General features: G+C 42.3%; 3 protein-coding genes across 7 annotated transcripts; 2 read left to right on the plus strand and 1 right to left on the minus strand.

Annotated features, from left to right (window-relative positions):
• Positions 1 to 105: 105 nt before the first annotated feature.
• Positions 106 to 8,720, minus strand: rgs14b (regulator of G protein signaling 14b). Of its 5 annotated transcripts, none has more exons than XM_080465303.1 (15): positions 8,535 to 8,720; positions 6,829 to 6,850; positions 6,522 to 6,673; positions 6,315 to 6,407; positions 5,611 to 5,754; positions 5,356 to 5,529; positions 5,184 to 5,265; positions 4,963 to 5,063; positions 4,622 to 4,840; positions 4,239 to 4,315; positions 3,771 to 3,897; positions 3,367 to 3,448; positions 2,490 to 2,542; positions 1,496 to 1,565; positions 106 to 1,118 (listed from the first exon to the last, which is right to left on the minus strand). In XM_080465303.1, exons 1-15 carry the CDS (start codon positions 8,577 to 8,579, stop codon positions 847 to 849), a joined length of 1,713 nt encoding a protein of 570 aa, XP_080321429.1. In that variant the 5' UTR covers positions 8,580 to 8,720; the 3' UTR covers positions 106 to 846. The 5 variants fall into 5 exon arrangements, with proteins under 5 accessions (XP_080321429.1, XP_080321426.1, XP_080321430.1 ...); XM_080465300.1 differs by having other exon boundaries at positions 1,475 to 1,565; XM_080465304.1 differs by having other exon boundaries at positions 107 to 1,118; positions 4,239 to 4,312; positions 8,535 to 8,709.
• Positions 8,721 to 13,691: 4,971 nt separating this feature from the next.
• Positions 13,692 to 15,608, plus strand: LOC308110560 (uncharacterized protein). Its single transcript, XM_080464936.1, has 7 exons — positions 13,692 to 13,764; positions 13,857 to 13,914; positions 14,031 to 14,096; positions 14,245 to 14,271; positions 14,726 to 14,980; positions 15,169 to 15,267; positions 15,412 to 15,608. Exons 2-7 carry the CDS (start codon positions 13,863 to 13,865, stop codon positions 15,519 to 15,521), a joined length of 609 nt encoding a protein of 202 aa, XP_080321062.1. The 5' UTR covers positions 13,692 to 13,764; positions 13,857 to 13,862; the 3' UTR covers positions 15,522 to 15,608.
• A 594-nt stretch (positions 15,609 to 16,202) lies between these two features.
• On the plus strand, positions 16,203 to 20,534 carry arl3l1 (ADP ribosylation factor like GTPase 3, like 1). Its single transcript, XM_080466239.1, has 6 exons — positions 16,203 to 16,545; positions 17,421 to 17,564; positions 18,840 to 18,956; positions 19,405 to 19,455; positions 19,555 to 19,740; positions 19,996 to 20,534. The coding sequence occupies exons 1-6, from the start codon at positions 16,528 to 16,530 to the stop codon at positions 20,041 to 20,043; spliced, it is 564 nt and encodes a 187-aa protein (XP_080322365.1). The 5' UTR covers positions 16,203 to 16,527; the 3' UTR covers positions 20,044 to 20,534.
• The last annotated feature ends 3,323 nt before the right edge of the window (positions 20,535 to 23,857 follow it).

The raw sequence follows: 23,857 nt of genomic DNA on the forward strand, positions 1-23,857 counted from the left end.
TAATATTTGTCAAACCCAAAAACTGACCTCAGTGATGCCTCCAAAAAACCTCTCACCGAGGGCTGAAGGTACGCAGCATCACAAACAGACAGGAGGCGCCACAATTAAACATTAAAGACTTTATTTGCACCCCTTGGAATATTCTGTATCATAAGAGTCTCTTTCCCTTTAATATCATTATTAATTCAAAGTCACAACCCTGACATGTAGCCTGAAATGACAACAAATCCTGGAAAGGGTTTGAAAATATTTCCTCACAGCACACCATCAAAACATCCGAAAATCACAGCGAAGCACACACGCAGAACACACCAATTTAAAACTAAACATTCATTAATGAATAAAGTGTGCAAAACATTATTGTAAAAAAAAAAAACACAAACCCTAATGGACAGTCACAGGTTCTCATTCAGGATCACATCTGTGCATAAATTAAAACAAAACTATTGTGGAAATGGAAGCGAACAGAGTGACCGATCGGGGAAATATCAAGCTTCAATCGAGTTTCAGGGTGAAATGTGGAGTTAAAACTCTTTCCATGTTTGGGTGGATTCAACAATTCATAGCAAACAATTTCCCTCAGGATGTGTAGTGTTTCTAAAAGGACACCACGTGCTTGCCATGTGTTTTATTTTACATAGTGGCTTAAAAAGGCCAAGCATCAGGAGCAGAAACGGCTCACTGCTATCTCAGAGCTTATTCGTAAACAGGTTGGTTTTTTTTCTTTTTTTTTAAAAAAGTGCTAAAATCAAGTCAAAAATCAAAGTTTTTGACATAAATCAGAACAATCTTGTGAAATGTTCCCTTTATTTTCCATCCATTCCTGTGTTGCTATCTAAATGTCTCTCAAACTGTGGTTTCCCTCATGTCTTTGGGCTCAGTAGATTCATTGCTTTTCTCCACCACAGCTCCCGAGTCCGAAGTTTCCAAAGTTTTGTCTTTTGCTTCTACTCTGGAGTCATCAGCAGAAGAGCTGCTTGTCCCGGGATCACCGGGGTTCTGTCGCTGGTCTGAGGGCAGCTGCAGGAATGAAGGAATCTCCAGCTGCTCTTTGGTCAGAAGGCCTCGCTGGTCATCAACCCTGCAGCCCTGAGCCCTCGTCAACATGTCCAGAAATCCTGATGCACATGAAAAGATCACACTATTTCTGGAATTGCATTCAGATGGAGGGAAATATTTCTATACTTGCTTTCACCACAATACTGCAAGAGATTTCAGATTGGGAGCAGGTGCTGGAAACTTAAAAATGTCTTTTAAAATACAACTGACAAAACCTTAAATGGACTATGGCTGGACAATATGATGAAACTACAATCTACAGGTATTTTCTAACATACTGATTTGAAAACTACACGACTGGTGTGGCATTGAGCATTTTAATAGTATATCAATCTCCCTGTAGTTTCCAATGATTTTATGGTCTGAAAGTCAAAGTATTGTCCAACCATGCCCCTTTCCTGCTGGAGCATCCTACCATCCATGTCGCGGTTCTTACTGGGTTGAGTCTTGGGTCCGTCTCCCTTTGACCAGAGTCGAGCCTCCAGACCTGCAGTCACTGCTCCTGCCTGGCGCCAGAATACATTTATTTAAATATAAATATACAGATTCTCATTTTCTTCATCCGGATGCCTAATTCACACTTTTATCTACCCTGAGCTTAGCATATTGATGTATGCTGATGATGCTGTGCTGTTTACACCGGGCACTGATGCCAGGACAATTGCTGCCAATCTCACAAATGGACTGAGCAGAGAGCATTAACCTCATGCTCAACTCACAAAAGACAGTCTGCATGATGTTCAGCAAAACAAAACCGTGAATCAACCATCAATGCAAGGCAGATCTTGTGTGTTCTTGGAAGGTGAAGAACTGGAGTTGGTAACCCAGTTCTAATATCTTGGAGTCGTGCTGGACTCCAACCTCACATTCAAAAAACATATTGAAAAGGTCACAAATACAATTAAATTTAACTTACAAAACATTTCTAGTAAATCCAACCTTTCATCACAACAGAGGCAGCAAGGTCCTCACGCCACTGTATGATATTCTCCCACATAGAATATTGCTTCAGGGTGTGGTCCTTTGCTGGCGTCTTTTCATATATGTGCTTTGATAGAAAAATAAAATTTTGAAGATTTTGAAAATCTAAAAATGTTTAAAACATAATCGCGTTATCTTCATGATTTTTAATTTTTTTTTAAAAGGTACGGTGAGACTAGTACTGGATCCATAGTGAGGGGGGGACTGTGAAGTGCAGTTTGACCATGATTATAGATCAAGTCCTGGTCTTGGTTTTGTGTTCTTTTTTTAAACAATGCTTGGTTGAATAGTCTAGCATCGTCAACCTAAAGCCAAAACATTTCAGACTAAAGGACAATATTATTTGGTTAAATGGAGATAGCTGAACACACATTTGAAAATTGCACCAACAGATCTAATAATGGATGAGTACATCTCTTTCTACTTGTTTGACATTTTTGTTTTCTCACCTGTGTGACGACAGAGGATCCACCGCCTATAGAAGTGTTGCTCTGGTCTTTACCTACATGCAAGCATCAAGGTGGATTAAAAAATAATGTTAAGTGTTAGTAGAGGGTCAGTGGGTTATGATGCTACGCAACATGAACTTTCCCCATCGAGTTGAACTCGGGCATCAGCCAGATAAAATAATCTTAACAAGGATTAAACTGGGCCTCCTTGAATATAACCACTCCAATCAAATCTACCACACTAGCCTAAAATGCAGTGAATGGAGCGGAGACGAGGAGCACAGATCCAAAGCGAAGTTTGTTCTTGTTTCTCAGCAGTGGAGAAATGAAGTGAGTGAAGTGAAAGCGACACAACACTCAACAAACCAAATGGACTCAGACATTTCAACTCCACGGTAAAGAATGAAGCCGCGGAGAGAGGCGAAGATGCACAAAGAACCAGAGTCGGTAAAGAGAGACACGAAGACACTGAGGCAGAAATAACCGGGGCAGCAAAGTGGACAGTCAAAATACTTTCTCCTCTTCCCCGCCAGCTACAAGGGAGCGAAAGCCAGGGATGGAGAACACTTTGTGAGACCCATTAACGTACAATTAAATGAATGAGGAGGCCCAGGCAGCAGAAGAGAACAAACAAAGCATGGCTGAAGTATCGCCCACCTCAGCGACTAACAGCTGATGAAGAGCTAAAATGTGCCTGTATCCGATCGGAGCGTTCCTTGATTTCATTTGCTCTAACTGAGTTTCCTTTCATCCTGTGGGAGACTGTGGTTGTCGCCGAGACGCGTAGTGCATCAGGTTAAATGTTGTAAACACGATCCCCGCCAGACTCACATTTAAATGTAATCAATGGCTTTTTAAAAAGGTTGGGGATATTAACCTTTAGTTCTGTCGAGTCGTAGTGTCTTATTGGCCAGTTTGAACACAGGGCTGCTCATATTCACAAGCTCCCCACTTCCAACCTACGAACGGAGGAAAAGAAACATGAAGTCATACACACAGCTGAGCAGTTTTATCAGGGATGAAGCATCAGGATCCCACAGATGATGGGTTATACCAAAACATAGAGAAACAGTGAGGAATTGAACTGTGGATTTCCTCACAGTGAGAGGAGAGTGCGAACCAATACACCATTTCTAAACACAATCACAGAATAATGACTGAGAATTCATTTTTTTTTAAGCATCTTAAAGAAATTAGTTCTGCATCATTCACTCATCGGAGTGATTATTGAAGCACAGCCTACACAGGACGGACTCATTCGTGCGCAACACAGACACTCACCATGGTGACAAAGGCCTCTTGTGGCTTGAGATGGTGCTTCAGCATCACTGCAGAGAGGGCGTCCTGCAGCGACTTGCTAGACTTCACCACGATCCCCACCGTCTTACCAGTGGAGGCAATTTCCAACCTGAAACGCACATGATTTTCAATAACGTCGCCCACACCGTGAGTCAAACTGAATCACTTACAGCAGGATTGCTTCAATTGTCATCCAAAGAGTGATGTCACAAAAAAACTAACAATGTTAGTAAAACATTCTAATGTGATTCAAAAAGGGGCAACATATCTGTTAACACCTCCAATGCAAAAGAGGATTTGAGCCAGACTTTGCGTCTCACCAAACCACAAGGATTTCCCTTGCAAGAGAAGTGGTGATGTAGTAGTGCTAATGTGGGTGTGAAAGCCTGCTGGGGTGACAGAGACCGTTCAGAAAATGAGAAAGAAAAGGAAGTGATTCAGTTGACTCACGCAAACGTCACTCTGAGCTCAAGAGAAACTTGCTGATCTCTCAGTACAGAGCAGTCCTGGTCCAGTGATAACGGCTGCTGAGGAGACAATAACACTGCATCAGGGCAAGAGCCAAAAAAATTACTTTTTATGCAAATAAATGTCTGGCTGTGGGAGGATGCAAGAACAGGAAGAGGAGAGTAATCTCTTAAAATCTGCTTTGAAAAATATTACAAAGCACAATAGAAAAACACAGCCCAATTTATAAGATACTATCAATTTCAAGACACGTGATGAATGTTTTCCTGAGATGCATGTGAAAAATGACAGTGTGGACTACATTAATGTGTGAATGTCACATGAGGACTGATGCTGCCCCTGGTGCTGTAAGCAGAGGTGCCAACCTTGTCCTTGCCGTGAAGATAAATGATCACGTCCTTCAGTGGGAAGCCTCTCTTCTCACACAGGCTGGCCAGCATGTCTTTGATCGGCTGACCGGTACGTGTGGGGGCCAGAGATGCACTGCCGTCGGGCAGGTAGACACAACAGTACCCCCCTTCCACCCCTAAACGGCACCTGTCTCCAACAACCGGCTCAGGCGTGCGGGGGCTCGATCGGCCGTTCTATATTGTATACATGCAAAACTCTTTGGTTAATTCAATACAATTGTTCTCGCAAGAACAGTTTGTCATCCCGAACCTCAGAATTGATCAATGTCCTCTGCGTCTCATTGAAACGCACTGACCTCTAAATGCCTGTAGAGGGAGCCAAGCTCCACACTGCTGGTCGACTTGATTGACGCATGGGCCTCTTTCCGGAAAATTAAACCCTGAGCGTTGGATGCATCTGTTGTTATTGAAGGAGAGAAAAACTGTTAACAAGGAAAAGAAAGGGAAGATGAAGTCACAGAATGCGCATCTGTAGTGTCGCATATAAGCAGATGATCGGCCATTTGTCAAGCAATACCTCCCCAGGATCCTCTTTTCTGTCGCTGCTTCTCAGAGGCACCGTTTCCACCTGGCAAGCTGTTAGAATCAGACGTCTTCTTCTGTGAACATTGAAGAAGTCATTGCAGTCGGTGTGAAAGTGAGAAGGCTTGCATGTCTTTCACTTACTCCCCGTCGCCCTGCTCGTATACCTTTGGGTCCCACAAGGGGCTTCTGGAGGCCACGTCGTCCCAGGATCCCGTGCGGTTGGGCTCCAGAGATAGCTGGGGTAGAAGTTTACTTTCTACATTCGCCAAAGTGCAGCTCTGGTAGAGAGGGGAGCGCACAAAGCGCATGTAACTGTCCATCTTCATCAGCTTGAATATCTGAGCAGAGAACATGCAGCACACAGTCAAAGCAGGAAACATGTCCTGCTGGAGGATTACTGAGACGGCCTCGTCGCAGACCTGAGCTTGAGCTTTGTTGAACATGTCAGGTGTGGGCTGTTGCAGGTCCTTCTCCTCCGTCTTCGCCGTGTCGTCGATGTTGACCGAGTAGACGGCGCTGTCGGACAGGTAGGTGTTGTAGATGGAGCGAGCCGCTGCTTTTAGCTGGGACAAACACTTTTATCAGACTGAATCATACTGAAGATTAAAAAACACTCTATTTGCCAATTAATTCTTTAAAAGGTTGATACATTCCACCAAAACAACACTGAACAACCATCTAAACAGAAAGACTGTGATAAACCATTGATAAACTTTGTATCTTTACTTTCTCTTTCTCTCAAGAAGTGAAGAACACCTCTGAAACCTTCAGTATGTCCTATAATACATATTTTGTCGGGGGGGTTGCCAATATGTATAAGTTTTCCGAACAGTTAGATCTGGTTTCTAATAGTTTGTACCTTTCTGTCATGTACATTTTGTGTTATGCCATTTCATTTTAATAATTTACCATGTGTAGTTGCCTTCCTCTACTTTAACTTTCTCTTTCAGTTTCAGTTGACATTTAATATAGCATATTGGCTGAATATAGTTTATTCATAGAATGTATCATGAAGAATTACAAGCCACTTAAACACTCAATGTTTGGTGTGCAGCTGCACAGGTTTCAAGTCAAGTTTAGACTCACATGGTTGAAATCAAACACTTTATAAAGGAGACCATACCTGGTCCAAGGAGGAGGCGGGAATCTTCCTAAACTTCTCACAAGCCTGCCAGAATAAAATGTTCTCAGCACTTACTTCAGACCTCAAGAAGGCCTGTTAAAAAAAGAAAGAAAAACATCCATGTATTTTTACCACTCTGACTGTGCATCCAATATAAAGCCAATCTTGCCATAACACTAAAACGTGGGATTACTGTGTGTATCTCACCGTAAAGTATTGGACCCCACAGGGGTCTTCCAACAGCTTCTCAAACGAGACGGCCCAGCACAGCACACTGTTGGCGCGGCCGGTCTCTCCACCCGGGGTCCCTGGAAGGCTGGAGCTGCTGCCGCCGCAGCCCCGCGCGGACATGTTTAACTCTGTCAGGCAAAATACACAACACACCCTTATCAGCGCCAGAAAACACAGCCGAGAGCAAGACGGAATCAGACATTTTCATGCACAGACACGTTGGGCTTTTCAAAGTGTGACATGTGCGGGATTGGCGACGTGCACGTCGACTGTTGGAGCCTACCTCCATCCGACACTGCCTGGCTCTGTGGACAGAGAGGGAAATGAGTCAGCCTCCTTTGCAACACCAACACATGCCAGATTCAGGAGATTTCATGATATGGACTTCTCCTCACTGAGGAAATTGTGTGCTAGTTGCTCATGGTATTATTTCCCTTGAGTGATTCAGGGTGCCGTGGTCAAATTAATCCGTGTTTTAGACAAATTGCCAGTTTTCATTTCAATAATCTATTGTCATCGGTTAGGGACTACGATTCAATGAGCAGATAAAAGACAGAGAAGACGACTTTTCGGATGCGACGTGTGAACAACAGCTGCACGCTCTTTGTTTTTTCCTCTGTGAAACAGCTTAGTGCAATCAGCCGAGGATGTTCTCACAGGAAGTGGTTGCAACACTGACGACAGTTTTCATTCAGCTTTAGAAGCTGAGAAAACTTTAATTTTGAACAAGTTCTGTCTCAGCTCGACTTTACATTCACTGAACGTGTCAACTTAGCACCAGATTCTGAATGTGTGCGTGAGAAAAAAAATTAATTGGTTTTACTGGGATCTTTCTCTTTGAATAGAGATTCAAACTTTGGAGCTTTTGGAGTTTTATCCATGAGCTCCTCTCTCTGGAGTTTCCACAATGAGTTTCTACTGGTTTCCTGGTGTAAAATTGAGACTATCCATTTAGGTTAGGCCTGTGCATAGAAACCTGGCGGAATATACTGGATCTTTATCATTAATGTTAGCTCATGTATTTAGTGTCAAGAATGAGGAAACTGTGATGCATTCGAGTATTTCTCAATAGATATATGAAGTGGGATAATCTGTGTGCCTTTTCAAAAAAATTATATTACAGAATATTAGAAATATTTTATATAATCAGAAAAGCAGCACATTTATCAGATTAATCTCTAAATTTGCTGTGTTTAAAATAGGAATGTGAACCAAGTTGTACTTTGTCATTTAAAGTCATTACTTTTTCGAAAGGTTTTAAGTGTATTTGTCCAGAAAAATGTCTTAAAACACAAAATTAACTCTCTAGAAAACAGGCAAAAGTCAACTGCAATTAATCTGTACTTTATTAAAACCCAAACAAAGGAAAGCAAATGATTGCTGTTTTACGTGGCATTCCCTAAAAGGCATGTTATACAAAAATTCATATACAATCTTAGGTACTGAAGGAAAGCATAATGTACACATCATATGGGGACATTCAGACATTTATACAGTTGAAATCTCATTTTAGATCCTTACTAACAACCAGCACTCTTTGATAAAGTATGTCTGTGAATGTACTTTCACACCTTTTGCAGAGCTGAACCTATTCAGGGAAGGTGATTGTCTCACGCTGAAGCCAAGTCAGCCTACACATGACAGATTGGCCAACAGGCTTGGCTTGAGTTCTACTTCTGGCTCAAGAAGGCTCAGCCTGTTTTCTGTAGCAACCAACTGTAGCCGCGCGGCCTGATTGGTTCTGGCAGCGCAGTGGAGGGTAGACAGAGAAGACAAGCCAACACAAGACAACTGCTCCTCCACACTCTTGGTGTTCTGGACTGGACTGAATAGTACGGGTAGAGCGAAATCAAAAACATGAAAAGGCATTCGGGTTCATTACAGGCCCGCATGCCTGAACAGAAAAAGGCTGATAAGGCCTTCTGCATTACACAAGAGCAGGCAGATCCACAGTACACCAAATCAAATGTAAGAGTCACATCAACTCACCAAGTGACCAACAGGAATCTCTAAAGAGCTGAAGTTCTTTGCCATGGCGGCCCATACACCAGATTAAAAAGCGAGAGTCTCGTGCGATGTGCAGTCTGTTGACGGACACAGTGGAGTGCTCCACCCAAACTTAGTGCAGCCTCCTCATACTCAAACTCAGAAACTCATCATTTGTGTCCCCCTGTCACTTCCTGCCTGGAAGGGAAGTCATACCATAGCAACGAGCCACAAAAGAGGAAGTATGGTTACTATGATCAAACTGCTCTGTGCTTACATCTTGAGAAACACTGAGTTGGGAACACAAGCGAAGCACTCGCAGTCATTCTGCTTTTCATGCCAGTTTATCAACTCAACTTTACGTATTAAAATTGGTGCTGTGGAGATCACTTCTGAGGAAAACCACCAATAGTTTTCTAAGTATACTTGCAAAATAATTAAATTTAAACTTTAAAGGTAAAAATGTCAAATGAAACATTTGATAGTTCACTGTAATGTTCACTGTTTGAGCCTATAAACATAAATTAGAGAAATGTTATACCTTTCTGGATATTGGCTTTGCACACAGCTCAGGGTCGAAGTAAAAGTATGAGCATTTTTCTGAGTGATGGACGATTTACCCAATTGAATGCTGTATTTTACATTTTAAAGTCTTGGGTCACTTTGTAATCCAATACATTTTTGTAGCTTTACAATGTGGTATTTTAAGCTTGTTTTTCTGTGTTGTGCGAGTACAATTTGCGCAGTTTAATATTGGTTCCTACTTGATGAACAACTTGCAGTATTATTTCCATCTGGCTCCGAATGATAAAAGTTCATCAATAGTACTCGGATGGTTCAGGTAAATTAAATACATTTCTACGCCTCCAAATAAAACTCCCCTGTGGAGTGATGCACAAACCTTATTATCTGCCTTAATACCAGACAACACTGTGCGCACTCTGCGGTATTTCTTGCGTTGCTTATGAGCGACAGTCTTGGCCAGACTGGAACACCGGCGCCAAAGTCCAAAGAAAGCCACCATCCTGAAGACCTACAGAGGAAGAAACACGCTGCAGGCCGAGAAAGAGGAACACGTCGAGGAAACAGCAAACGGTACAGGTGAGAGTCACTCATTCGTCCTGTTTGTTCGGAGCGTCCGGGCATGCGCACAAACCACAAACCAGGTGACGCGCAACAGTTTAATCAAGGGTTTGAAATTGGGGAGAGGGGCCACTAAACACGGACTCAAACGTGGGAGCGATTAATTCCCTTCCAGGCATTTATGAACGTGAGAATCTTTTAAAATGTTATTAATCTTCTCTCGATCTATTTTATCCTTTGATCCAGCTCAGACAGGTTTACATGGCACAAGAAGGAATAACAACTGATTATGGGGAAAGGTCGGGACAGACAATAACAAACAGTTGCATTCACATCCATGAGCAATTTAGGGTCACAGATTCACTTCAAATGTTTGTTTGTTGTTGTACCGTGGAAGGAAACTGGACACAGGCGTGATGTTGGCTTCATTAATACAGGTACTTCTCAAAAAATTAGCATATTGTGATAAAGTTCATTATTTTCCATAATGTAATGATGAAAATTAGACTTTCATATATGTTAGATTCATTACACACAACTGAAGTAGTTCAAGCCTTTTATTGATTTAATATAGATGATTTTGGCAAAAAAGTAAAGAAAAACCAAAAATCCCCATCTCAAAAAATTAGCATATCATGAAAAGGTACTCTAAATGAGATATTAACCTAATCATCTGGAGCACCACACCCACCCTTGAATCAACGAATTAACTCTAAACACCTGCAAAAGATTCCTGAGGCTTTGAAAACCTCCCAGCTGTTTCATTACTCAAAACCGCAATCATGGGTAAGACTGCCGACCTGACTGCTCTCCAGAAGGCCATCATTGACACCCTCAAGCAAGAGGGTAAGACACAAAAAGAAATTTCTGAGCGAATAGGCTGTTCCCAGAGTGCTGTATCAAGGCACCTCAGTGGGAAGTCTGTGGGAAGAGAAAAGTGTGGCAGAAAACGCTGCACAACCAGTAGAGGTGACCGGACCCTGAGGAAGATTGTGGAGAAGGACCGATTCCAGACCTTGGGGGACCTGCGGAAGCAGTGGACTGAGTCTGGAGTGGAAACATCCAGAGCCACCGTGCACAGGCGTGCGCAGGAAATGGGCTACAGGTGCCGCATTCCCCAGGTCAAGCCACTTTTGAACAAGAAACAGCGGCAGAAGCGCCTGACCTGGGCTACAGAGAAGCAGCACTGGACTGTTGCTCAGTGGTCCAAAGTACTTTTTTCGGATGAAAGCAAATTTTGCATGTCATTCGGAAATAAAGGTTCCAGAGTCTGGAGGAAGACTGGGAAGAAGGACATGCCAAAATGCCTGAAGTCCAGTGTCAAGTACCCACAGTCAGTGATGGTCTGGGGTGCCATGTCAGCTGCTGGTGTTGGTCCACTTTGTTTTATCAAGGGCAGGGTCAATGCAGCTAGCTATCAGGAGATTTTGGAGCACTTCATGCTTCCATCTGCTGAAAAGCTTTATGGAGATGAAGATTTCCTTTTTCAGCATGACCTGGCACCTGCTCACAGTGCCAAAACCACTGGCAAATGGTTTACTGACCATGGTATTACTGTGCTCGATTGGCCCGCCAACTCTCCTGACCTGAACCCCATTGAGAATATGTGGGATATTGTGAAGAGGAAGTTGAGAGACACCAGACCCAACACTGTGGATGAGCTTAAGGCCGCTATCAAAGCATCCTGGGCCTCCATAACACCTGAGCAGTGCCACCGGATGATATACTCCATGCCACGCCGCATTGAAGCAGTCATTTCTGCAAAAGGATTCCCGACCAAGTATTGAATGCATAACTGAACATAATTATTTGAAGGTTGACTTTTTTTTGTATTAAAAACACTTTTCTTTTATTGGTCAGATGAAATATGCTAATTTTTTGAGATGGGGATTTTTGGTTTTTCTTTACTTTTTTGCCAAAATCCTCTATATTAAATCAATAAAAGGCTTGAACTACTTCAGTTGTGTGTAATGAATCTAAAATATATGAAAGCCTAATTTTTATCATTACATTATGGAAAATAATGAACTTTATCACAATATGCTAATTTTTTTAGAAGTACCTGTAAACATATGATCTGAGTTTGGAATTAAAAATCTTGGTGCCATGGCTGCAATAGTGCATAAGAAAATAAACAATGTTAGATGTACTACTATAAAGAACTTTTTTTCTTTTTTTAATGTTTTGTGTTTTCGTGTGTTTTTAAGGTTGTTATCGTGAATCTCAATATGTGATCGCATTTGTATTGGTGAAAGGACTACAGTTGTTGCATTGATCCAGATCAGGGCAACAACTGAAACAGAAAATATTCCCGAATTGAATGTAGTGAAAACAATTTAGGATTGATTTTTCCATGTACTATGGAGTAGACATGTGGGTGCTCACTTTTTGACTGAGTTAATGTCTCTCACAATGACACTGAATTGATTTATCTCACAAGAGCTGCTTCAGTGTTTAATGAGAGTAAAATAAGCTCTCAATGGTTCACCTTCTCCGGCACCCTTTGGACAATCCAATGTTTCCATTCACAGGTTGGAAGGAAGTCAAGAATTTAGAGGCAAGCTCAATGTTTTGAGGTGTTTTCCTGCCAGAAATGACACAAAGGCTTTGTAGCAGACAGAATAGCTAAACCCCTTGAGTTCTGTGTCAGAGGACCAACACATTGATACACATTGTACCTGCAGGTGTAATGTGGCTGGTAGTAAAGGAAAAGGGTCTGCCATTAAGATCATAGGAACTTGGGAAAGCAGAAAAAAAAGGTCACCTATTCGATCAGAGGCTCAGGGAGTGTAGAGCTGCATGATATCAGATTAACATGATGCATATTTTAAATGCTCAGTTCCACCCAATGCGCACACACGCACCCGCACACTTATGGTGACGGCTGCTATGTGAGACGTTTTCACACCACTGCAGCAACCTGGGGTTCAGTGACTTGGCCAGAGACACACTGACACACAGGCAGGGCGAGACAGGGAATTGAACCGCCAACTTGCTCTATTAATTGGTGCAAACACAAAGAGACTGACAGTCACACACACACTGTACTTCATCTATACAAGCACCCGTTTTTGGTCTGTGTGTGTGTGTGTGTGTGTGTGTGTGTGTGTGTGTGTGTGTGTGTGTGTGTGTGTGTGTGTGTGTGTGTGTGTGTGTGTGTGTGTGTGTGTGTGTGTGTGTGTGTGTGTGTGTGTGTGTGTGTGTGTGTGTGTGTGTGTGTGTTACAGTATTGTACGACCTTGTAAATTTCTTCTGAACAGCAAAAATAAATTCCTATGTTGCACTATGTGAAATTCACCAAAGTGTCTTTTTCATTATTATCCTTAATTGTTGTTAGACTTACATGAAATTATTTTGGGGAAGAAAATCAAACCATGGTTTGAAAAGAGACCCTATTAAATAAGTCTCAACCTTTCCAGACCCATACAAAGGCCTAACTGCATCGTTGATTAAAGAAAACAGAGTCTGGCTGTGAGTGTCTGAACCCTACATTTTCATTAAACCCAAAAGTTGCATTTAAGCTGAGTGTGTTGTGTTTTGGCAAGTTGCTCAATTTACATCTCTGTTCTGAGGAAAAACTCTTGTGGTGTGCGGGACTTGCTTCGCACCAGGATATTAAGAGATGTGTGATGTGCAGCCCCCTCTACTGGCCGATGTTTGGATAGCTGGCCTTGTATGACGCTTATCTTATTTATCAGTGTAGATTTCCTGGCTTCAATTTTTGAAATGTGGTGAGGTCGCTCACGGTCGCCTCTCGTTGCACTGTGCATGCAGAGTCAGGGGCTATGTTTTACATATGATGCTGTACTTCAGCAAACCTCTGTCCCTCAGTGAGCCTCGACACTACAATTATGTTTGTAACTAGTGTGGAAATCATGTCACCCAAAATGTGACTCATTTTCCATTTAAAAAAAAGAAAACCAGCACCAGGTTCATTATCGCCTTTGATCTGACGCCTACATTTATACTCATACACACAGAGGTTTTGTTTGTGTTCCCGGTTTACTCATTTGCATCACTATCAGTGTTTATCATCAGTATACCTCTGCCTGTTTGATGCAAAGACTGTTTGGTTAGGCAAAGCAGAGCAGATCATCATTCAGCTGCATGTGAAGAGACAATCCAGGTAGCGTTCACAACAGGAATTTACGTGAGTCATCCTTTTATAATTTTTTTACTGTTTTCAATTTTTATCTTGATAAATCTTACTTAATTTGTTAAGATGTACTTTTTTTTTTCCAGCCAAAAATGCTTCTGAGAGAGATCTCCTCAAAGCTTCTCCTTGGACATTTGTTCATATGTAAGGCACTACTTTTTTGTAGTTAACTTTTCAGTTATACGTAGGTACTATCTCAGTTTTGTTGTGTTGTTGCCAGTTTAGCTGTACATGATGCGCTCTCCCTTCTGTTGTTCCAGCCTACGTCAGCTCTGTGTGCATTCCTCCCCAGTGTCTGACTGGTAATGACAGCAAACCATTGGCAGGTGAAAAAAAAAGAACAAAATCACCCATTCCCTTTATTTTACATCTGGTAGTATTTTGTAGCAGTTAATGTACCTGAACATTGCCTGCCAATAAATTGCAATGCAGGATACAAGTGTTTCCATGTCTTGCCATCTGTTTTCCTCACAGATATTTTGAAAATCAACTGTGTTGGTGGTGAGTCTCTTTTGTTTTACGTGTTTTCCTTGAGATAAATCAAATGGACTTCACCTGAAGTGTATTAAATGCAAAGACTTGCAGTGGGGCGTAGAAACGAAAGCAACCCAAGTGTGACAAACGACAGGTTTGAAGCATAAAATAAAAGTTTGCAAATGTTATTGTTCTTGCTTGTGCGCTGTTAGAATGGGTGGTTAGTGTGCGGAGCACATTGCAGTTGGCACAGGTACAGTTGATTGAAAAACAACCTGATAGGTGCTGAATGTAGGACTAATGTGTTTTTTTTTTTTTTGACTGATCTCACTAGAAATGTCAACAAAGGTCCCATCAAACTGTAAATTAGGAAACACATTTCTTATTTATTGTAAAACCCTGAAAACAGAAAATGATCAACTGATGATCTCACTCTGTTCTTGCTGCTTCTATCCTCTACAATCTTCATTCTGCTCGTCAGACTTTAAGGTGTATGTCAGCAGCAATCAGTCCGAACCAAGAGAGGGCGATGACATCACTTTGACTTGCCACCATAATCTTCCTGGTTATAATCTGACGTTTCAATGGAGCAAAGATGAGCATGAACTCGATGGCCAAAATGAGGACAGGCTGGTTCTGGAAAAAGTGCTTCCTCATCAATCAGGCAAATACATCTGCTCTGTGAAAAGCATATGTGGCACTTATACGTCTTCACCACACGAGGTCGCTGTGAACAGTAAGAAACAGTCCTGCTTTTCACTTTGTGGTACTTTGCTCTTTGGATTAAGGCCTGAAAATGGGAAGTCTTGTGATTGCAGATGTGTGAATGAGAAAAGAGAGGACTTTAATTTCACATGTGAATGATAAAATAAAACATATTGATGGCTCATTCCCTGTGTGTTTTTTGTGTGCGTCTTCATCCAGACATGTCTGCGATCCTCCTGGTGGTCTGTGGCGTTGCGGCTTTGGCTCTGGTGCTGATCATGGGGCTGATTATGAAGTACAAACTCAAGAGAGACAATGGTACATGTTCAGTTTACACTGTGTGGACAGCAAACAAAAATTCACTGGATGAAAAACTCAAATTAATATGAGGGTGAGCTTCACTTCATTGTGATTTTTAACTTTTGCATGCTCTCTCTCTCTCTCTCTCTCTCTCCCTCCCAGCTAAGTACAAAGAGAGGATGAGGCAGAGGGCACAGGCTGAACTGAGCAGTGGTCCAACTCCAACCAACTCCAGTCCTCAACAAACAGAAGCCTTTTCTATTCAAGCATAACGAGTACCCAAAACATATGTTAATAATTATGAAGTGTATCCCCCCCCCAAAAAAATTCTTTTTTAAATAAAGTTTCTTTATCCCGTGTCTGAGAATACAGAGTGTTTAAAGAGGTGACGTTTCAAAGTATATATGAGCCATATTCAAAACGGGGTGAATTAATGGCACCACACAGCATGTTCGTCTCATCAGATGAGGAAAAAGAGCCTTGAAATGCTTTAATCCAGACGCAGGATAGGCGTGCTCAAACTAATCCTACTGAATGCTCTACCCACAGGAGTGCACACCACACAGAGCAGCTTTACTGTGCCTGGCATGTAATGGATATATGGGACAATAATGCTATCTGCTCGTCTCCAAGAGTGGGATGATGCAGCCTAAGTGGGATTTGAGAGTTGACTTATGAACACAGAAATACAAGGTTTCCCGGTTCAACGACATGATATAATCCTCTGACATTAATGTGATGAGCCTGTGTGTGCTGTCAGTCCTCGGGTCGCCTCAAGTATCTTTGTTTTTCTGCATTAGCAGCATTTCCTTCTCCCAACCATATGGCAGAAACTTTTCTATCCATGTGTGTGAGTAGGTCAGGAAGGACTGTCTATTCAGTTTCCTCCTATAGCAGGTGGCGAAGGGATAATCCAGGTAAAGCCACCGCAAAGTGGAGATGGAGGGATGGCCAGAGGAAGGGGGAGGGTGGAAGGGTTGGCCTTCGCATGGATGACTAGGGCTAATTCTGGCCTCCTAATCCCAGTCCCATCCACCCTCCCCCTCTTCCTACTCGCTAACACTACTGTGACTCTGAGGAGCAATTGACGTCCAGGTAGACGTTACTATCATACACCCACAGCATGTAAGTTTGGGCAGAAGGAGGAGAGAAAAAGCTCTTGGTTCCTTGTTTCTGGATAGCTGACCTGGGTGTACCTGGATAGAGCAAATACTTGAGTGAGCTTCACTGGAGAATGTAGCTACAGCTTTCCAGTCAAGCCATAGGAAAGATACCAACATGGGAGAAGCTCAAAAGGTAGGTGATCTGATCTGGAGCAACAGGCCTTGTTAAAGCAAACATTAACTGTGAGTCTCTATATGATGTAGAACATCTTCTTACAGTGGCTGCGAGTCACACTATGTATTAAACCGTATGTATGAATTGTATCAACGCCACAGGTTGTGTTAGTACTGTATAATACCTATTATATATAGTTAATGGGTTTTTTTGCTGCACATTTAATCAGACATGTGCTGTAGTATCTGTCACACTATATCCAATCTTTAAAGTTACTTGTCAGCTATGTGGCAGCCCTGGTAGACGCTGTGGTCGCGCTACCTTTCAGACTAATCACATTACACGGCGTACAGTTATATGAATGGGGCACTAATCAACGGCCGCAATTTTCTAAATGGAGCAACAGATTAATTCTTGCGGAAATGTGGGTGGTATCTGTGGGGTGGCTGCACAGACGGGGGAATTAGGTGGAGCAGTGCGGGCACGCATTTGTGTGCAAGGCAGCGTATAACGTAGGAGAAACGTTGACCTAAAATCAGAAAGAGGTCAGTCGGATTTGATTGGCTTTCAGGTCGAAGCTGTTGGTCTTCATTTCCTTCCTGATATTGGTTGTTCCAGAGCATGTCAGGGCAATATTGTACTCCTAAGGAAAATAAAGGAGAGCTTGGGTTTTTTTTTTTTTTTTCAAGGTAATCTGGTTTTCCACAGGAACATATTATAAACAGTGAATGGTGTTTTTTTTGTGTGGTTTGATTCTGGTCAACAGTCTCACGATGTCACAATCAAACATCCAGAAACTTTCAATATCTACAGTCACTGAAAGGCGCTCTAACCGACAGTATCATGGTACTGCATGCAGTTTATGATTCTACTCAATCTGCCTCTCTTCGCAGGGCTTACTCTCTGTTATAGAGAAACTGAAGGGAACCACAGAGCAAGAGGTCAGGATAGTGCTGCTGGGTTTGGACAACGCTGGCAAAACCACCCTGCTGAAAAGCCTGGCCTCTGAGGACGTGAACACAATCACACCAACGCAGGTAAGCAGGAGTTAAAAGCTTCAACATCGCGACCTCGAGGAAAGCCCCTGACTGTGGCGCATAATAGTGCGAGAAAATGCCGCAGCACCGTGTGACACACTTGTCGATGATGTTTCTGTGTCCTTCGTTTTTTTTTGGGGGGGGGGGGGGGGTTATTGAATTTATCTCACCGTGAACAGCTGTGCCACTTTATAACATAATTACCTGATGCTCATTATTAAACACAGATAAACAGATAAACACGGTGCTTCTGCCAGGAATATTCTCTCAGTGTTTTAACAGACAAGTTGCCGTGCTGCTCAGTGTTTTAGCAAAAATGACTTTTTTTTTTTTCATGATGATGGATTTCTCTTGTCTGAATGATGCTGTTCAGGACATCATTTGTATTCTTATGATGGCGTAACCCTGCAGTTTTAAAGGCAGGAGGGTTGCATCTAATCTTGAGAGACCAGCTGGACCACTGCATACTCCCCCTCAGAGTAATGAGATTCAATTGACCTTTTGGTTTTTCAGACACGCTGCAAATAAAATGATTGCCCCCACACTGCTCGTGGTTTAAGTACTAATCAGTGAAATAAAGATGTCAGGATGTCAGATCGTGTTAAATAACCTTTCATCCTGCGATCTGCCGCGGCTTCATATGACCTGGCTGATTCGTACGCTCTCAACACGTTTTGCTGGGAAGATCTTGGCACAGTGGCGAGATCCCTTTTATTGCACCTCCCTCTAATATAATTATCTAACCTCTCTGACGGCATTATGAAATGGTCCTGCATTACTTTACGAGGACAAAACAACACTGGAGTGGCCGAGGCATGCACAAGTGTGACAGCTCTTAAAACGGCACGCAGAGGCGTTGTGGCCCAGTGTGAGCCCGGCAATAGGAACCACAAAGCTAGATCAGACTTGACACAAAAAGACAAACACTTCACTTGATCCTTCCAGTCTTATCCTCAGATTTGCTCCTCAGCTGGCCCCCGGGATAAAGTTGTTATACAACTTTGCCGACTGAGAGAAAAAGGAGCCATGTTATGAAAAGCGGCGGCGGATTAACACGGCGATCGTCTCTGCACAAACACGCTTCCTGATATGTAACACCTTTTCAGTGGGAAGTCGGGAAGCACAAATGTGACACACGCCTTCTGTCTGGTTGATTGGCAATTTAAAAAAAAAAAAAAAAGGTTACAGCCTGTCGTAAGACGTGCCAGAAGAAAGTGTTTCAAAATGGAGAGGGATGTGCTACAGAGTGATGCCAGGTCTTGTGATTTGCTTCAGGGTTTCAACATTAAGAGTGTTGCCTCTCATGGCATGAAACTCAACGTTTGGGACATCGGAGGACAGAGGAAGATCAGACCCTTCTGGAAAAAGTACCTGGAAAATACAGACCTATTGGTGAGTACTTTTGTCTACTTCATGTGTAATTTAGATGAAGAAGAGTTCTAATGCACACAGGGTTCAATCACATAATCTACAAGATGGAGGAACTAAAAAAAATGAATAAATCAGTTAATAATGTTCTATAACTGAGTACAATTTAGCACATGTATAAGTACTTATTAAGTAACTTATTTCATGACTGAATGGTTGGTAAACCAGGCCAGAAAATCCCTGGTTTAAACCTTGCCAACATATTTAGGCAGGAAAATTAAATGTAAAGCTTTTTTCCATGACCACTTTCAATCTGGTCCCTTGAGTTTTCCACATGTGTGACTCCTTTCTGGATATTGGATTGAACCATCCCACTGCTCCCAGTATGTGTGGTTAATGTTAATGAATCAATGATGAGTTTACATGCAAGATCCTGGTAAAACTGTAACACTAATGTTAATGTTTATTTTAGATTTATGTTATCGACAGTGCGGACAAGAAGCGGTTTGAGGAGACGGGACTGGTGAGCTCTCATGAACATTGTCCCAAAAGCCAGTGTCCATACAGGAGCGTAAACTCACAATATTGTGTGTGAACTGATCGCCTGTGTATCTCCGAGCAGGAGCTGTCCGAGCTGATTGACGAGGAGAATTTAAAGGGCGTCCCGGTGCTCATCTTTGCCAACAAGCAGGATCTGGCCACGGCGTCCCCGGCCAGTGAGATCGCTGAGGGACTCAACCTGCACACGTACAGGGACCGTGAGTGGCAGATTCAGGCCTGCTCAGCAATGTCTGGGGAGGGAGTTCAGGTCAGACCCACCACTGATTTATTGATTTCCCCTTTAGCTGGAACCTAATTAGCCACATAAAAGTGCTCCCTTTTATGTGCTGCTCCACAACATTGTACTGAAAATCACTCTGCTCTGTGCCGATAAAGAGTGTTCTTTGAAGCCTCTGACTGACATAGTCGAATGGTTTTGACTTTTTTTTTTTTCCCATGCCGAGACTGTCTGAAATGATCCGTGACAGCGACTCGAACTGTTTCATTTCTGTTCCTCTAATAGGATGGCATGAACTGGATATGCAACAACATCGTGAACAAGAAGAAATGAACCAGCATCCGAAAGCGACACTAACTGCAGTCGGACAGAGAGGAAGCGTCACATACGAAGGGGAGGGAAATAAATCAAGCCAGGAGACCTTGGCGATGGCCAAGCCAGCTCCCCTCAGAATTCCAACATGAGTTTTTGTTTTTACACGTCACGTCATTTTTATGAATGTTTTCCAAATGTAGCTGACGTTTGAAAAAAAAAAAAGAAGAAGAAGAAGAACTCTTAGCTACAAGAAGTGAACTAGGCACTTATTAATAATTGTTCTGTCCTTAAAAAAAAAAAATACATGTTTTTGGTTCCAATTTTACCAAAAAATCCCCGTCTGGTGAATCTGTGTGCTCTTTGAAAACGCTGAGAAAAACCGAGCTGAGTGTGTAGCCATGTAGATCTGTGGAGACTCGTCACTGTCGTAGATACCAGATTCGGAGTGTGAAGTGTGTGTTTTGAGATTTTGGACAATAAAATAATTAGTGATTTCCGCTAATCTGTTCAATTTGTCTTTCATCCATTCATTTTCTACACGTCTTCCCATGGTGGTGTAGTGGTTAGCGCTCACCCTGTCCGATGACTTCCATATCCTATATCTGGCAGTTCTTCAATATTCTGTATGTTATTGACGGTTACTTAGAAGCTCACGTAACAAATGTGTGACACAAACAAATGGTTTTTGTGTTTGGACTTTTCTACTGAGGAAGTCCCGGGGCTCATTGTAATCACTGCATATGTGCAGAAAGTTTAAGAGGATAGAATACAAATACTTTATAAGTCCCAAGTGGATATTCTCAGTAGCAATGCTCCACAGCATGAATTATTAAAATGAAATGTTAAATAAGTACAGTAAAAGTCAGGCTTATACAATATATATCATTTACAGCACAATATGTACTGTATACAGGGAAAAGCTTGACAGTAAAAAAAAGAAATAAAAAAAAGTACTATTTACCAATAAGAGTTCTAGAGTTTAATAGCTACAGGAAGGGCAGATGCCCTGTGGAGCTCTGCAGTGCATTTTGTTTATTATCTACACAGTATGATAGTTATGGTGAATAGCAGTGCGCGTGCCAAATCCTTACAGCCACGACGAGATAGGAGTAAAAGTCCTCCAGAGTACACAATCGCTATTCCGGGGGTTATCTTGTATTTTCATTGTCAATTCTAATGTGACCGTCGTTTATCAGACTCTTCAAACCTGCGTACATGCATGCACAAACAATTGATACTGACATATTATTGGTTAAATAATAGTTTATAAAAATGTCAGTATTTGTCAGTGATGGACATAAAACACAGAAACGTGGCTGTATTTGCTTCTCTGAGTGACAAGAGAGACGATAACGAGCTGATCTGCTCCTGCTCAGCTGTCATCTTGCCTCATTTCTTCGCCACATTGACAAGCACTTACATTGTACGGGGAGAGAGTCTAATTGAAACGCAAGTTAGAGAAAGGAGTTCACAATTTGCACACTTGAATTGCACGGGAGAACAAGATATCAAATCTTCAAGGCAGAGCGGAACAAACAGTGAAAACAGGAAAGAATTACACACAGAGAGGCTGACTAATTTTCAGCGAGGACGCTTTTCCTCAAAATGTTTTATATGTTAATTCGGGACGCATTTCGTCGTCGGCATCCTCTCCCCGCTGCCATACGTCTGTTTGTCAGGATCACTTCCTCTCAGAGGTACGTAGTTGGCCATATGACACATCTCACATCCAGCTGTGCACAAACAGAAAATGCAAATGTCCTACTTTGTGAGAGAAACTTTTGGGGAGAAATCCCTCCTCACATTCTGCAAATTGACTGTTCAGATCTTACATTTCAGAGCGTTTCATCAGTCAGTTCCTCTCTCGCGGGATGAGAAGCACCCCCAGGCCTGAAGGCCCACACACTCATGTGGTCATTCTTCACAGATTTGTCCTCTACACTGACCTTGATGAAGGCTAAATCCTCCATTCAGCCATTTTGGCTCCACTTTGCTGCAGTTGGATGTAATGGATCCCTTTGTTTCTATTGTGTGGAGCTGTAATTAACCATCTGAAAGCACTCACTAAAATCACATCAGCTGGCAGGCTTTGTTTTATCTCCTCCTGTACAATAATTTATGCAAATGAACAGTTTTTACTCCTTTGTCTGGCGTTTATGTGCAGTTATGAGAAATAAGTTGTTTTTTTTGTTTACTTGGTAAGTGTTAATGAAATGAGTATTGGTTGAATAATTGAGTCATCTCCACGGTGATTCAAATATAAACTCAGTCCTAAAACATGTGAGGCTTCAGCTTCTTTTGAGGGAGCCCAGCAGGAGGGAGTGGAACCAATTACAACTTGTACTAAAGGATCATTATGGCAGTTTGAAAGAGAGAGCAGACGGCAGAAGAGCTGGGAGGGTGGTGAGATTATTTTGCATTTTGTAATAACATGCTCAGTGCTGCCGGTCCCGCCAACAGGTGGCAGTATTAGAGGGTCTGATCAATCTAATTTCCAAAAAGGGGCCTTTGCTGTTTGCAAATAAATTGATGTGAAACACTGTAATTTTGTCTGATTTAATATGTCATGCTGTTCTCAGTCCCAGACTTGATTGGAATTTAATCATTGACCATGTATAATTTATAGGAGAAAATTACTTCAAGTCTGATTTCTGCGTACATTTTGCATCTTTATTGCTGCACTCGTCCCAAACACTCTCTCCTCTCATTGATTTTGAGTACCCGGCAGTCTTTAATTGCACACAGTAAATCACATCTTTAATCTTAAGGTGATATGATGTCACTCCATCCTGGCGGCCCCTCAGCAAGTGTTGCCATGGCGACCCTCCCTGTTATTTGTCCGCCACCTCTCGTCTTCAGTCCAGCCCCCTCTCCCTCTCTCTCTCTCTTTCTCTTGTCCTCCATTTCTCTCATTTCTCCCAAGCTGTGATGCCAAAGAAAACCCTGAGTCCTGTTCAGAGAAGCCAGGCAACAGCACTGTAACCACACGTTACAGGTAAGGATGAAAGACGTGTATGTTTGGATGTCAGTGATAAAGGTAAATGATTAATCTGCCTGTAGTCCATTATAATGTTCTCTGGGTGAATATATCAGGCATCAAATCTGATTACGTCAGGAGTGATGCACAATAATTACTGTGTGATCATTGTGATCTGACCGGTGATGCATAATCACTGTTTCATGTTATGATGTATTTCAAACAGTGTGAGTGCTCATTAGACATGATTATTTTATTCTGTGTCTCTATATGACTGCTGTAAAACACTTCTATGAGTATTCCTGTCTGCATATGGTGAACAAAGTCCTCAAATGTGTCTCTCTTTAAGGCTGCAGCAGTATCTCCCAAACCTGAGTGGAAAAGACGTCCTCCCATCATGGCAGAAGTTCCTGAACTGACTTCTATGAGGCCCCAGTTACCCGCAGTGACTCGTCAGCCCACTCCGACAGCTGTCAGCCTCCTGACCAGCACCCCACTTCCACCGCAGGACATGTTGCATATGGAAGTGCACACCATCGTGATTGTGGTCATATTTTGTGTGGTCTGTCTCCTGCTCCTGTTGGCCTTTTTCTACGCTTTCTGCTTCCATTGCTCCATTAGGTCCTCACGTAAAGACTCGCACACGACCAACAGATGTAGCCAAGATTGAGAGGATGCCACCTATAAGCGCAGTTCGTCTGATAACTCGTCAGAGGCAAATGTTATCTGATTGTGACAGTGGATGGGAATAACAAAAATGGGGTTGTAGTTTGACTACCAGATGATTTTTGGGGATTTGATTTTTGCCTTTTCTGGATTAAGGAAAACTGTTAAGAAAAACAAAGAAAAGCAGTA

This window comes from Lipophrys pholis, assembly GCF_963383615.2.
Source record: "Lipophrys pholis genome assembly, chromosome: 6".
Taxonomy (NCBI): domain Eukaryota; kingdom Metazoa; phylum Chordata; class Actinopteri; order Blenniiformes; family Blenniidae; genus Lipophrys; species Lipophrys pholis.

Coding starts and splice junctions, on each gene's coding strand:
- rgs14b (XM_080465300.1), bottom strand. CDS start 8,579: ATGGCAAAGAACTTCAGCTCTTTAGAGATTCCTGTTGGTCACTTG. Junction 6,674..6,828: donor CCAGGCAGTGTCGGATGGAG/GTAGGCTCCAAC, acceptor TTTGCCTGACAG/AGTTAAACATGTCCGCGCGG. Junction 2,543..3,366: donor ACGACTCGACAGAACTAAAG/GTTAATATCCCC, acceptor GCTTGCATGTAG/GTAAAGACCAGAGCAACACT.
- LOC308110560 (XM_080464936.1), top strand. CDS start 13,863: ATGCTTCTGAGAGAGATCTCCTCAAAGCTTCTCCTTGGACATTTGTTC. Junction 14,097..14,244: donor TGACAGCAAACCATTGGCAG/GTGAAAAAAAAA, acceptor TTTTCCTCACAG/ATATTTTGAAAATCAACTGT. Junction 15,268..15,411: donor CAAACTCAAGAGAGACAATG/GTACATGTTCAG, acceptor TCTCCCTCCCAG/CTAAGTACAAAGAGAGGATG.
- arl3l1 (XM_080466239.1), top strand. Junction 17,565..18,839: donor ACACAATCACACCAACGCAG/GTAAGCAGGAGT, acceptor GATTTGCTTCAG/GGTTTCAACATTAAGAGTGT. Junction 18,957..19,404: donor TGGAAAATACAGACCTATTG/GTGAGTACTTTT, acceptor TGTTTATTTTAG/ATTTATGTTATCGACAGTGC.